The sequence below is a fragment of the Protomyctophum bolini genome (assembly GCF_963924005.1).
Source record: "Protomyctophum bolini genome assembly, chromosome: 11".
NCBI classification, from domain to species: Eukaryota; Metazoa; Chordata; class Actinopteri; order Myctophiformes; family Myctophidae; genus Protomyctophum; species Protomyctophum bolini.
The window spans coordinates 13,338,093-13,354,209 of record NC_137872.1 but is presented as its reverse complement, the minus strand read 5'-3'; the positions used below and the strand labels follow the sequence as shown (position 1 = coordinate 13,354,209).

The window sequence follows — 16,117 nt, the reverse complement described above, 5'->3', positions numbered from 1 at the left end:
GCTACTTTTTTTTTAAAGAATCATGAAAGCAAGCCCAAATAAGCAACTACACTTCAGAAATAAGCCCAAACTATAAAGCAACGGGCAACTATGAATATTAGGCTATGTTATAATAAGCAGACCTGGCAACACTGCAAACCAGCACTGCTGCTGACCGCTTTCTGCAATTTGCATGGGGGAAAATAATGTTAAGCAGACTGTCTTTGTGCAGATAAAAAATGCTAGTCTGTTGCAATATGAGAGTTTTAAGTAGTCTTTGACTAGTCTGAATGAGTTTGTTTGGTCTGAAGTCACCTTAAAAGAGTTTTGTATTAGCCCAGCTAATTTAATCCTCAATCTCCAATGACACTTTAAAACTCAAACTGCCTCTTCATTTGGATTATTTAGATGCAGAGTAATTCTGCATCTAAAGCTTTATTTCACATTCTGTCTGTCTTGTCAGTCCAACCACTGCCAGTGTTGCTCAGATCCCTGCTTCACCTCTTCATATCTGTATAGGAGCAGTGCACAACAAGTGCTTCTTTCTTCATCTGACTTACAAAGAGCCACATTCATGACAGACAGAGAGGGGGGGGGGGGGGGGGGGGTCGAGAGAGAGGGAGTGAGAAAGAGCTTCACACTTGTCCTGTTGCCTAAGTGATAAATTATCAACTAGAGTGTGCCAACCATGTGATGTAAAGCAATAGGGAATGTACAGTAAATGTTAGAGTGTGTTTGAGTGTGTGTGTGTGTGTGTGTGTGTGTGTGTGTGTGTGTGTGTGTGTGTGTGTGTGTGTGCGCGCGTCCACACAGCACATTTGTGTACATGCAGAGTTGTGATTGTCACGCTCCATTACAATCGGGGGGTCGAGTGAGGTAGTGTTCGTGCTGGAACGAGGAAGAGGGTGGGTGGGTTGGGGGATGGTGGGAGGGATTCCCTCTTCCTCCTTCCCTCTGGGCTCTGGGTCCCCTGTGTTGGGTGACTCAACAAACGCGTGGTGAAAAACAATTAGCTTTTCCCCCACGGGGCCCTGGCTTTAGCTGCAAGGGAAGCAGTCAGACAGGGGGAAGTGAGGCTAGCTAGGACTCCTGGGCTGCGAGTACGAGCGTGAGTGGATTTGTAAACAGGCCTAGGCTACCCCCATCCCACAGACACACAGTCACACACACACGTGCGGCGTGCGCACATGCATGCACGTACGATCACACACACAAGATTTGGTAGTGACCCTGGATGACTCGGCTGGCTGCCCAGGCACGAAGGTGGCGTCTGAACAGGAGGCGAAGGACCGCAGTGGAACAGTAAACAAAACAAATAAACAAGCTAAACACAATAAAGAAAATATCCAAACGACCTCAAAGCAGCAACAACAAGGGCGGCGGCAGCCAGCGTCTTGACACAGATACGGCTCCAATGGCAAACACATTTTGATATAATAGAGAGTAACACCCCCCTTGTGCAGCACACAATTAGCTTTGTTATAGGCTATGTTTCTCAACAAGTACTCTGTGAAGAAGGGGATGCGGCCAAGAAAGAGGTAAAGAACACGACCCTTAATCATGAAAGCTGGCATATTATATATTATTGGAACTATATCTGCCCCTGCTGTGGTCTACATGTTTCCTCACAACTCTAGCGTCTGTGAGGAGAACACACCGGCCAATGGCAGACAGCCTGGACAAACATGAGAGACAACACCTTTATTTAATTCCTATTTATATCCAATATTTATTTGTAAATACATTGTTTAATTTGATTGTCTTGTTCCACTTCTGCTTTGGCAATGTAAACGTACGTTTTCTCATGCCAATAAAGCTCCTTTGAATTGAATTGACAACCGTCACAGGAGATTTTCTGCTCCGAGTCTGGATGGAGGCCACAGTACAGACCTGTGCTCTCTCTGACTCAGAGTCTGACTGACTCCATCTCTCTCTCTCTCTCTCTCTCTCCCTCTTCCATTACAACACATTATTCTTCTGAAATGATCCCAAATTACACATTGAAGCCTGTTAGAGCGAGGTTTATGGTCCCATAAAACAGCACAATGAATAACAAGGGAATGGGGTTGGTAGTTACAGTATACGGAATGTATTGACACAACATATTATCTCTCTTGTAGCATAAAGATTAACAAAACACGATCAGATATTTAAATTTATCTTGGTTGTATCTTGTTGTTAAACTTCTTATTACATCCAGTAATATCATTATTAATACCTTGTAGTTACAATGTAATTTCTGTTATTAGCATAGTTTGAGTTACATCTCACAAGTTACATCTCACAAGTGACTTTGGGTCCACCAGCAAGGTACAGTATGCCAAATCTATGGAAGAAGGGCGCTAAATGACTATCTACTTACTATCTACTAAGTATTTAAACCCAATAATACTTGTCTCATGAGGCTAATTGCATAAACATGCAGCATTGTACAGTACGCAAAACAATGTCATACATGTAATGACTTCTATATTACCAGCAACTCTGCTTTTATATTTTTCTCCCTTACGGAGCTATGTGTGTGTGGCTGGCTGCCTGCGTGGGTATGAGCACGAAAATAGCATGGTTGTTTTTCACCACCTGTGCGCAACCAAACACACACACTCACATATTTACTGTATATATGATGATTTCGGGTGTGCCAGTACAGTACAGTGACAGTACAGTACAGGGTACAGTAGTGGGACCCCCACACGGTAACTCTGTCATTTCTCAACCATTTCGGACGTGGGGCGGCTCATCGGAATCAGAATCTGTATGTCTGCGGAGTGGGGGGGCTCACCAATGAATCATCAGATAATCTAGATTCTAGATTATAGAATCACCAGCTCAGTGGCCTTGTGGTTAGAGTGTCCACCCTAAGACTGGGAGGTCGGGGGTCGATCCCTGGCCGGGCACTCAGCATCAAGGGTTGGATTGGGGGTAAATCCCTGCAACATACTAGCGTCATGTCCAGGGGGTGTACTTGTGCATCAAAGCTGCCTCATGCTACAGAAACAGGAGATAGGCTCCTGCCCTATGGGCCTCATGGCTCGGCAAGGCTTACTTACTTACTTACTTAATCATTAGAATTATGTAGGCTCATTTGTCATGTGCAACAGCACAAAGCAATCAGCCCTTCTCAAATTTAAAATGATACACGTTTATTATTCACAAAGGAATTGAGGAAATAAAACACAGCAGGTTTACAGTTATTTTTACATCATCAGCTCCAAGTCCCATTCCCTCCATCACGTGTGTGTCTTATAAGATGGTCCGTCACAAGTTTCAGATCTGTGATCTGTACTGGGGGTTCCCGACTGTATGTCACCTGACTCCGACTATTCGCCCACAAACCCCAGGATGGCCCTGCTAATCACACCAGCAACATTTGATACTAAGTTGATTTACTAAGTCGCCTTAAAAATCAGTTTAAGGCACAAAAGAAAATGCCAGTCTATATTAAAGCCAGGTGTTTTACTTTTTGAGGTGCTATTTTGTACCTGCAGAACTTGAATTGCTACGGTAGCCAAACAATGTATTAAGATAGTTTCACATTGATTGTACCATTGTTCAATATTGTATCTCTGTGTTAGGTTGCATTCAACATTGTTTTAATATCTTTTCCTTGCCCATAGCGTAATGTCTGGTGTAATTACACATATACATTAAAGTGAGCTTATAATGTGGACAACATTTAGGATGGAAAAAATATACAGTAATCAGTTAGTTAATTATTTTGTAAATGTGTATGTCAAAACGTTAATACTGTGCCAATCACTCACTGCAATCATTACCGAAGAACAATTATTAGATGATCTCCCACAGAATGTTTCGTGCAAGACTTCAGAGGAAGGTGGCCTTCTGTGGCAGTGCCATTTCTTTTGCTACAGCAATGCTGGTGGTAACCATCTCTGAAGCCTATTTAACTATTTTGCACTTTCAAAAGCTATGAGGTTGTTTCTGATTCACACTGATGCATTTTGACACCACATAGAGACAACAGGATTCTGTTACTGCATTGCCTAGGTATTTCCTGCATACCTTTTCAGAAACATATTTTAGTGTACACTTTGGCTGTAATATGAGAAAGCTTGTGACCAGGCTGCCATTTTTTCTTGATTGAAAATGGCGAGCTCATGTCTAATTGCGTCCAGAGGCATGACGGGTTTGAGGCTCCAGACTCATTTGCATTAGCAAATTGGTATGGCAATGTAGTGAAATTGATATTCTACATTTCTCATTAGAAGGTTAACACTTTCAGAGAGGAAACAAAAGCTCACACTGATGACCTCACACATGACATAAGTTTGTTTTGTACAGATGTTTTGGCTGTAAAAAGTGAGCCCAGTGTCCATGACATCATGAAAATACTAAAATATCTAAAAACATCTATCTAATCTAAAATGTTTCTTGTCTCCCAAACACCATTAGAATAAGATCTGGTTGCAAAAGGGGTGAAGTTACAAACAAACAAAGATTACACTCAGTAGAGTACATATCTGCAGTCTGATTACAGATTACACTCAGTAGAGTAGATATCTGCAGTCTGCACCAACACTGTGTACACTCAGTAGAGTAGATATCTGCAGTCTGCACCAACACTGTGTACACTCAGTAGAGTACATATCTGCAGTCTGCACCAACACTGTGCACACTCAGTAGAGTACATATCTGCAGTCTGATTACAGATTACACTCAGTAGAGTACATATCTGCAGTCTGATTACAGATTACACTCAGTAGAGTAGATATCTGCAGTCTGCACCAACATTGTGTACACTCAGTAGAGTACATATCTGCAGTCTGCACCAACACTGTGCTACTGTCAAGATTATGCCATTTCCTTTTTAGATATGAGTGTGTAGTTTTGAATGTGACCTTGACCATTGACATTTCCAACCAATAATCTCTTTAACTGATCATTCCCAAGTTTGATGAAAATCCACCTTTGAGCTATCTTGTAATTCTTGTTGACACAAATTACAGAATTTGTACATACCGGTAATGTAATTGTACAGATGGCACGATGCGATATATCTGTATAGAGAGCAGAGGATTACATTACTTGATCTAATTTTACAAGAAGAATCCAACACAAGATTAAATGTCCCCAGTCCCCACACACCGAGATTTCTAGCGGTTTCGGTTTTCCGAAAAACGCGTCCAGTGTGCAACCACCTTAAACGTCATCTTTTTGTCTTTGTTCCCAACATGACCAATTATTTTGCCCACCCCTGGGGTAGAAGTTAGAACACCAGGATTTTTGGGAGGCTTGTGTACATTCAGGTTCACACAGATGCCCTGCACTGACATGTACAAACTTGCTCTTCCAGCTCCACAAATTATGTTAGTCTTGAAATTGTACAAATTGTCCATTCTGGGTCACACATTCATTCTTGTATTGGCAATACAGAGACATTTCAACGATCCATCCTTTCATTCATCTCAGTACTACTGATTGTGTATTTGATCAGAGTCCTCTTAGCAGAAGGATACGGTGTCACCTTCAATAAAAGAGGACAAGACCAAGCTATACTTTAGCGAGAAGAGAGGCAGACTAGCCCTTAAGCCTAATTATGGCCATGTTACACTATACAGACAGTCTAATAGTCCACTGCGCTGTTAACTCCTTCCAGAAAACATGCATCATACTCCTCTCCAATTTATGTGAGCGAACACAGCAAAACGTTACTACTCATATTTTGTCCACGTCCGCCAATTTCATAACAAGACGTGTTAAAGCACTGCATCACGTATGGTCATATAGTAGTCATGATGGGAGTGTGAGCATTATCCTGCACCACTGAAGAAGATACAACAGAATGAATCACATGAGAGAGCAACGCCTGAGGATATGCAGGATGCTGATGATGTGTACATTTATTTGTGGTGACTCACTCCGACAGTGAAATGTAGCACATTTTGCCGTTGGTTATCTTATCACCCGGCAGAAAGAAAGAGGGGTGTGTACATCAAAAGTACAAAGGTTTTTATTTTGAATAATACATGAAACTCCTACACTAATGGCTCACAGCAGAGCAGATCAAAGTTCCATCCAGGGGCTATGGGGTTCTGGTGGGCCTTCAGGCCTGACTCTGGGCAGACCATGGAGAAATATCACCATTCTCTCTCTACGTCTCCAGGCGCTGTGTTATGCACGGAGCAAAGTCGCTAGCTACGTATCAGATAACAATGCTGATTTTGGTTGAACAAACCCTGCAGTGCTGAACAAATGGGAAACCTAGAGCTAACCCGTGTTAGCTTTGTTCTTGGCATCAACTGATATCGCCGGCCGTAATCTCTGCCTCAAACCAGACATCAGAATGAACAATATTGAGATAGGTATTGTAACCTATATCACTGGTTCTAAAAGTCAGGTCCGGTCTATATATATATATATATATAAAATGTGGACTAATCTTTTTAGAAAATTGCTTTAACAACACAACTGTTCTCTCAAGGGATGACCTGGCACATAATCTTTTCAAATGGGGATCCGTGGGGATAAGATTTACAGTATCAATGTGGGGGTCCTTGACATGAAAATGTTTGCGAATCACTGACCTAAACCAATAAAAGAAAGCTTCATCACTCTCTCAAGATTGTGTGGCATCTGCAATATTGGGCAAATTTGTGCTGTGTATGGATACACTCATGCAGAGCACCGCGGCCTGTGCAGAAACACAAAGCACATGTCTGTACTTTTATGATCCTACCTTTCACACCATCAAAGACATCTTTATGAATCTGACAGAACTCAAGGCTAAATGACTTGCAGTGATCAATGAATATAACTGCCTCTATGGCAAAACATTCATTCAAAGACATTTCTGTTCCTCGCATGACTTCTTGCCTACCTCCTGGCTGGGTCAAAATGACCCTTGAGTTAGCAGAACAATTACGTTGGAGCTGTTAGAACCTTTCAAAAACAGGTAAGACTTAAGGTCATTACACACTGGCGAATTAGCAATACGACGCAAATTAACAACACAAAAAAAAGCTCTGCTAGGTCCCGACCTAGCAGAGCTGCTGTCCGGCTCTGTTCACAATCACGGCAGGTACGTTCACTACTACTGTATGGTAAGCCGCTTATAGACCAAAACTATGGGCTGCATTTTGATTGGTCAGAGGTGTAGCATTCGCCAGCAGAGCCAGAGTGGAAAAATAACAGACGCATTTTCGCTCCGTGGAAATCCGTTGCTGATGTGGAAGCTTGCATTGACTTCATGGGTTGTTGTTTTTTTAAAGGGAATTATTCGCGTGGTAAATTCACCCCCAGTGTGTAAAGACCTTAAGAGTCAAGCACCAAAATAAGACGGATAAGGGGAAAACAAAAGATAGAATAAAATGACATACAGATAAGTGGTCCTAGTTGGCTGCACTGGATCTCTGAATGAGAGTTTGTCAATATGTATGGTGAATGGTAAATGGTGCATTTATATAGCACAGTGAATTAAATGAATCTATCACTATGCATATATCGCCAGTGAATGCAAGAATTAATATTTTGTGCAGTCGTACAATGTGTATAATATAATACATTGTAGATAGACTGCACATACTAATTCATACATTGAATGTACTGTATAGAAAATACATATAATATATGTACCGTTTATCAACAGTGAATGTGAGAATTACTATACAATATGTCAATAGACCTTCAACCGTGACTGAATATCTGGATTAATATACAATCTTTGCAAGGCCATTCTTCCTGATCCATTGCACACATCTATTGAGAGCTAATTGTTGATTTGTGTTGGTAGCCTAAGCCCTACATAACTGCAGATATAAAAGATATCCGCTGCTATCTGTGTAAGTTCCACTTACTTTGGTAGCCGTCAACAGATATGGCACACTGGCCTTGCACCGGAAATGGAAGAATGGCCATGTTATTAACCCCTTCCTACACAGGCTGAGCAGCAATGGTGGAAAGTAACTAAGTACTGTATTTAAGTACAATTTTAAGGTATTTGTACTTTATTTGAGTATTTCCAATTTCCAATGCTTTTACTTCTACTCAACTACATCTCAGAGGCAAATATTGTACTTTTGCTCCACTACATTTATTTGAAAACTTTAGTTACTAGTTACCGGTACTTTATTTATTATTAGAAAACATACAGTAACCACTTCAGCCGGGCCCTATACATGTTCCGGCTTACAAGCTCACAACGCATTGTGAGGCTATTTTCAAAAGAAAAAATTGAAAACTCGAAATGGACCATTCTACGTACCTTTTACTTTTGGTAGTTTAAGTACATTTTAATGCCAAATTGCCAATACTGTTGTACTTTTACTCAAGTACATTTTGAATTCCGGACATTACTTGTAAAAGATTAGTTCTACATTGGAGTATTGATACTTTTACTAAAACAATGCAGTACTTTTTCCAGTACTGGGCTGAGCAGACATGGACCTGGTGGAGCCTTACCTTCCCCGGGGCTTTGATCTTGTTGTTGTTGTTGCTGCAGGAAGACAGGTTGACATCCTCGTGGACTCGGTCCAGTAGCCAGAGGAGAAACTCCAGGGCATCGTGTTGGGAGTTGCCACGGAACTGGGAACCATACTTGGACACTATAGTCTAGGTAGGAAGAGAAAGTAAACTTATGTTAAGTAAAATAGCTTGGCATCATATACTGCATTTACTAGCTATAGTTTTAAGAGCATGGTGTAGTCGTGTAAAAATGCACCCTGTGAGTGAGTGAGTGAGTGAGTGAGTGCATAGGATGCAAGGATGCAAGGATAGAGGTTTTAATCCAGTAACGTACTGTTGACAATTTCTGGGCTACAGTACATACAGTATACAGTATATGCTAATTTCAGTGGCACATAGCACGGGCAGAGACTTAAAAAAATGAATAACTTTAGGCTAACGCTAACCAGATAATCCCACTTTTTTTCCAACTTAAAACCGAATGGAATTAATACACTTCTTGTTGGAATTCAGCAGCTGGGGTAGCTGAACAACATTGCTTTGCTGCTCTTAGCTACTGTTTACACAATTATCTTTCACATAGCCTTGAATCACAAGCAGTGCTTGTATTGTACCTGTATTTACAATGTGTATGTGGACAACCAGGGAGTGTTTTGTTGTTATAATTCAAGCTACTGAATGGACCCCTATCAACAGAAACCTGAAGTGCAGCAGTTCCTCTCTAAATACTGAGAAAACGGTGGGCATGCACACTTATCAATCACTTATCAAGCCTAATTTCTCTCTCGCCACAGAACGCTGATCAGAAGAATTCTAGAATTGCAAATCTGCACTAACCAAGCCAGTCGACCCACGCTGATGCAAAGTCATCTCAGCTAAACGATGGGAATAGATTTGTTTCAAACTGCAAACAATAAGCCTACGCCAAGTCTTATCCTGATTCCTACTTAAAAACAATCCATATCCCTTTCCTCTCAACGCACTCACATCTAGAGAGCTTTTCTTTTGACATCTAAGCCGTCAGTCCACTCAGAAAGTAGGCTGCCTCAGCCCACACAAAACGCAATGTGCGGCGTTCAGTCTTGTGAATGGCACACGACTCAATTAGGCAGGAATTAACCGCGTGAACCACAGCTGGCAGCCTGGAAGAGCAGAGGCAGTAATGAGAAATTATGAGAGTGAGAGGGGGAGGAGAGAGAGACAGAGAGAAGACAGAGGGAGGGGGAGAGAGGGAGAGAGATCAGCAGATCATTGCTTCAAAATGCACTAATATCACCCCCCTACACACACTGTCATGTGTTGTCTGTCATAATGGCTACGACATCATAACAATATGGCTGTTCTGTGGAATTATCTGAATAATATTATATTGGGTAGACTAGGAAGAATGAAGCAGTGGTTACAACATACAGAGAGGGGAGGAGGAGGAGGCACTGAGAAACTAACTCTGAGTGTATAAATGGAACCAAACAGACCTTTAACAGTTCTGGTTGGTTCCATTTGTCTCAGAGTTACAAATGGTGTTGTCCACTAATGTTGGCTGCTTACTGAACATTAATTTTGCATAAATCTGAGGTCACATGTCAAAATATCTTGAATACTGGTACTATATCTGAACCTCCATGTGTCAGTAGTGAGTTTGTTTCCACTGACTATATGATGGTCGTACGCTCATATATTTGAGTGGTGCAACCACTCCCTTACGGAGATGTGTGTGTGTGTGTGTGTGTGTGTGTGTGTGTGTGTGTGTGTGTGTGTGTGTGTGTGTGTGTGTGTGTGTGTGTGTGTGTGTGCACGGAGATATGTGTGTGTGTGTGTGTGTGTGTGTGTGTGTGTGTGTGTGTGTGTGTGTGTGTGTGTGTGCCTGGCTGGGTGCCTGCCTGGCTGGCTGGGTGCGTCTGAGCACGAAAACAGAATGGTTGTTTTTCACCACATGTGCGCAACCTAACCCGCACACAAACACACACGCACATATTAACCATATATGATAATTTCAGGTGTGCCAGACTGCCAGTACAGTACAGTAGAGGGACCCCCACACGGTAACTGTCATTTCTCAACCGTTTCGGACGCGGGGCGGCACGCCGGAATCGGGCCGGCACCCTGGGTGCGTTCCTGTGGGTCTGGAGCTTTCTTTGTAGGGCTGGTATGAAGTTACTACATGCCTCCTTTGATACACATGGAATGGACTACCGCTTCTTTTCACCTGCCAATGAGGCGCTTCATTGGGAGGACTTAGCGCGTGTGGAGGGACAACCTATACCTCATAGTTCAACAACCGTGCCGACAGGCGCTCTGACCAACCTGTGGGAATTCGCTAGCACAGTCACAAAGAACAGCCTGCCCATCTGGCTTCCTGACAAAGCCGGATGGACAATGAAGTCAAGGCAAGTCGGACAACAGTAGCTTGGTGTTGGTGAGAGGCCGCCTGGTAATCAGAAGGTCACAGGTCCGCCAAGAATCTATGTTGAAGTGTCCCTGAGCATGACACTTAACCCCTGACAGCACACCCTTGAGCAATCATGACAATTTGAGCAGCAATCAGCTGTGTGAAGCTGAAAGTTAATTTCCCCCACAGGATGAATGAAAGTCTACTTTACGTTCTTAATAGCCTTGCATTTTATGGTGGACAACTGGCAAAGCAGTTTAATGCACAATACACTGCTGCAACAAAATGCCCTCAATTACTCAATTCCTTCCAATTATGAAAAATCATGAACTCTGCGTTAAATGTTCAATTTGAAATATTCAGGGACAAGTGCCATTGTCAGATTAACCATGAAAACTATGGGGCACACTCATAACAGCATGCTGTTGTGTAAATAGTTATTACAGCAAAGTAATAACAGTAATTACCCCAAGTACCTCTAAGGTGGCAATTGTCTTAGTATTATAATTAACAAAAATGGAGCCCTTCATCTGGTGCAGTAGTATTAAAAAACAACACTGTGATGGCCAAGGACTGGCATTGGTTTGAGTGTAGTCTAAACTGTTGACTCAAAAAGAGGGTGATGTTTTTCCTTGTTTTCCTTATTTTTTGACGATGGGTTCTCAGACTGGTTTGAGTGTAATGAGGCATGATTCAATCATGTTAGTATCAAGGTGAAGCACATCCTTCAGAAGAAGATAACAATGAACATTGTTTCAATCCGTCTGCAAGACTCTGCATTATGAGGCCCTTCTCCCGTTGATATCTTTAAACACTTATGCCCTGATATTTATATACACTTGAACATTTCTGCCTACAACACAAAATACGGATGCCAGGTTGAAAGTTGTTCAAATTCATGAAACCAGCAACATGGATAATCATTAAGCGATCAGCATGGAGGCAGCAAATATTGACACATACCTGAGTGATAGTGTCACTGTTAGCAAAATGAGGTCCCGACTTCTGACCAAAACATGCCAATCATTAAAATGACTGCACTTCCCAGATAGTAGGCCCATCAACAGCAACATCTCCTCAAAATACAGAAGAGAGGACTTACATTCCTGTATACAGTCCTGTGCAGGCCTCTCTACCATCTCTGCCCTGGCCCACTCCTTTCTAAGGCCTCTCATGTTAAGGGAACCAATACATTGGCTCTTGGCTGTTGGGTAACTCTTGGAGTTCAAGGCTGCGTCCCTGTATGGGCCCGCCTGTGCAAACACACCAACATGACGGGGAGAGGGGGGGGGGGGATACATCATCAGAATCAACTGTCCGGATCAAAAGCACAAAATGCACTCATAATACTAAGCGGAGTCCTTCAGCTGCAGTGTTGGTGACGGCCAATGTTAAGCCACAGTGAACAAGTAGAACATTGCAAAGTCACAGGGTGGCACGTAACCTTTAATATAAATGTATGGAGCCATGCACCCACCCCCATTTCCCTAAACTCCCTTTGTCCTGTGAGCCAGGTGCTACTGGAATGTGGCAATGTGCCAGTCATCTTGCAGAAACTGCTTTGTTGTTTTTTTCCTCCTAGCCTGGGAGTCCGCAGCCAGGCTGACCTGTGAGGACAGAGAGCCTGCTGCTGATGCACATACTTTGGTGGGAACTTTTTCTTTTGATCAACGGAGACTATCTCCACATTCCGCACTTCGTGCCTATACAGAGGCCTGGGTATTGTACTGTATAAACTGTAGTGCAGTGTAATTGCGTTCAAAGAAGAGCAGCACTGCAGTCTATTTTCAGCTGAATGTCTGATTGTCAACAAAATAATCCCTTTAATTCTGTTAACTTTTTATAAGAGCTCCTCAGTCTTCACATTCATAGAGGTAATAAGGGAGTCATGTTTAGTGAATTCATGACTTGCAGAGATGTGCCAAGTGCTAATTGGTAATCAAGTTACACAAACAAAAGCAACAACATTTTCTGGAGAGAACAAATATGTATGTTGGAATTCTTTTTTTCAAATCACTTGCATTGACTTGCTGCTCCTACAGCTGAGAGTTAATGTAAGTCTTTCAGACACAGCGCTGCAGTGCTATCTGATTATCATGTGTCCCTCCAGGCAGCTGTGGTATTACTTAACAGGCAATTTTAGAAGGCAGAGACCACAGCCACTGTGAACTCAGGACCTCCTATGGTCACTAAGAACCACAGCCAAGAAGCTAAAATCCCTTTCTATAACACAGGAAACGTCCCCATCACATGACAGCAGGAGGCTTTGGGTGTTTTTTTCTTTTAGCCTTATCTCAAAATCTATACTAGATGTTTCTACGTTCTTCCCTCTGACTACCGTATTAATGGTCCTCAAATCCTCTAATATCAGGCTCCTGTAAGAGATCAATAGGGAACTAATTGTACAGGCTGGGGAGCTGGTGCACTTTCCACATTGAACACGGGGTCAAAGAGCAAGGGAGGTAAAAAATAAAGCGGAAAAGTAAGCTTTAAGAATAAGATCTCACCTGAGACCACCTGAGACCAGACCTGTTCAACAAGCGATGCAACAATGGCTGCCACTGAACATAACTGTAACCCAATCTGCATAGACAATCAACCACACTTAGTTCACTTTGTGCAGCTAAAATTACACCTTTTAACTTCCAAATGTGAGGATGAGGAGAGCCATTGTAGCGCCTTTGAATTCTTACTGCAGGGGGTCAGGGTGTGCCTTGCCTATAGCAAAATGCACACCCCCTCCTTTCAGCCTAATTAGCATTTCCAAGAATAAATCCATTGTGGCTGTTTCTTTTTTTTTCTCTTGCTCTATATTATATTCATCTTGCCATGCTCAGAGAAATCCGGAACAAAGTGCTGCAGGCAGATAAAGTGTGCTGGTGTTTTTTTTGTTTTGTTTTTACAGAGTGGGAGAGCCTGAGGGTCTCCTGATAGGATGGTGTCACAGCCTCCTGATCCACGGAGAGGTCGGATTTGGAAGCGGAGAGCGTTCCACTGACCAAATCAAATCCAAATCCCTGTATTCTATCCAGAGGACCAATGCAATGCACAGTACAGCATGGCGGCGTTCACTGCGAGTCCATGTGCTTCTCACTAAATAGTTGGCACTTTGAAATGAGAAGGCCTGATAGCGGTCAGACGGGCAATCAATGTACCGTATATACAACTGTATTACACACGCTGGTTTAGTTAATAAGGTTGTCTGGCATTCTGTAAAGTGTAAAGCACACTGGAGCCATTGTTTATTTCCAAGGTTTGACAGTGCTTTAGAACAAAGAGCCTTGCAGGGAAGAAAGTGCCCGTGCAGCACTTCAGCCAGACACCTGGTAACCCTATGCCCTCAGACACTGTGACACTGTCTGCACCAGACAGACACAGCAACATCATTATAATCTGACAGACTGAGTGAAGTCTCAGGGCTTGAACTGTGCTTGTAATTACCAGTAGGAAGGTTTTGGTTTGCTGTCAGTAATGGCAAATAATGCAAGACCTGTGACACCCCTTTCCAAACTGAATGCAGACTATTCTATTCACTTGATATGATGGTCATGTGCATAATGCAACCTGGATTCATATTTGACTATAGTAGGCTTTCTAAAACCTTGTGGACATAAGTTGTATTTGTTATTATGTCATTACACTACAGACAGTACAGTAAACATCATACATCGGCTTTGTCTTTGAATGTGTAGTTTGTGTACATTCATGCAGGTTTTCATCTCACTATTATTTGTGCAATGGCTTTTATCAAGAGAGATAAATGCCAGGTGCAATCAAGCATTGATGCAATTATTGCCTGCACCTGCTTCAGGTGGTAACACAACACTCATCTAGTGCAAATATTGTACTTTACTCCACAACAATTATTTTAAAACTGTACTTTACTTTAGTATAGGCCTACTTTAAGTAGGGCCTACATTTTGATGCCACATGCCAATACTTTTGTATTGTACTTTTTAGTACATTTGGAATACCGGACTATTAGGCTACTTATAGTTACAAGACTTGTCGGCCTACTGCATGGCAGTGAGTATTGACACTTTTACTTAGTTATTATAAGTGAAACATTTGAGTGGGCTACTTTTTCCACCACTGACTGACTGGAGGAGAGTGTAAAGTAAAAGTTAAAACGTGTATACCTTGAACTCCACGGACAGCTGCGGGGTGTACTCCAGTGTCCACAGTGCCCTGACCAGGGACGCCAGCTGCTCGGTCACCTCTCCCTTCTTGGCAGGCTGCGTCTCGTCACTTTTCACCACACCGTTCCTCCTCATCTGACTCCAGTCCAGCTTGTAGCGCTCCAGAGCCAGATACTCCGCCAGCAGGTCGGTGTGGCTCAGGCACTGGACCACGGCGTTCATGAAACAGGTGTTCCCGTGGTTCTTCAGACCTAGCACGCCTGGGATGTTGTCCCCGTAGCACCACGACAACTTTTCCCTCGCCGAGGTGCGAGAGGACATCGCGGTCGAGGGCTTTTTGACCGCGTGATGGTGGTGGTGGTCCCCGGTTGGAACCATCAGCGCGTCGTCTTTGATGATAATTCCTGAGTTGGCGCTGAGCGTACAAGGCGCACCGTCCCGAAAGCCCCCGTCGTCGTCCTCTGCGTCACGCGCGTCAGCGTCTCCGAAGTGGGCTAAAGTGCCTAAACTTTTAATGATCTTGTTCATGAAACTACCGACGGACTTGAGCGACTTCTTTCGGAAAAGCTTCCCGGGTTTCGGTTTCTTTTCTTTGTGCTCCTTCGCCTCCTTAGACGTCGGCGTTTCATCTCTGAATCTCAGCTGCTTCTCCATGACTATCCTCTTGAGAAATGTGTTTGATATGTCTGATATTCCAATTTCCGAATCCCACGTGTCACATATTTATCACCATGTTGTCTCCTGCCCGGGCAGCAGAGAGAAAAGCGCACGGAGGTGCCACCATCCTCGAAGCCAAGGCACAACAACACACTGTTCCATCCAGTAAGGCGCTAAAACGTTGCTCATACATTCCGACACTTGCTGAAGGCTTTCATTATCACCATCATCACTCCAGTCCACTCACTGCCAATGTCACCACCACCAGCTACATCTCGTCATGATGCCACCCACCCAGGAGGATGACACGCAGCGCCTTCCACTTGCAGCGCGCTGCCCATCGTTTCTAACTTGGCTCCTGGAAGGCTTGGGATTGACTGACTGCCCCCTCCCACTCTCCAGCACACCCCTTCACATAGCTGCCGAAACTATTGGATTACGGTATATTTGTTTGTTCAACATTCTAGTACTAACAGGCTACTTTTGTTTCTGGCAGGCATGGTGCAACTTTAGTTCAAGGCTATATACCAAA

At 43.1% G+C, this 16,117-nt stretch overlaps 1 protein-coding gene across 1 annotated transcript in view; it reads right to left on the bottom strand.

Moving 5' to 3' along the window:
- The window catches only part of usp43b (ubiquitin specific peptidase 43b), a 92,637-nt gene extending 76,765 nt beyond the window's left edge, over nucleotides 1–15,872 (bottom strand). Inside the window, exons 1-2 of the mRNA XM_080775813.1 lie at nucleotides 14,929–15,872; nucleotides 8,398–8,547 (exon numbers count right to left, since the gene is read on the bottom strand). Coding sequence (XP_080631939.1) covers nucleotides 8,398–8,547; nucleotides 14,929–15,582 — 804 coding nt within the window. The 5' untranslated portion in view covers nucleotides 15,583–15,872. The remainder of the gene's footprint in view (nucleotides 1–8,397; nucleotides 8,548–14,928) is intronic.
- Between the last annotated feature and the right edge of the window lie 245 nt (nucleotides 15,873–16,117).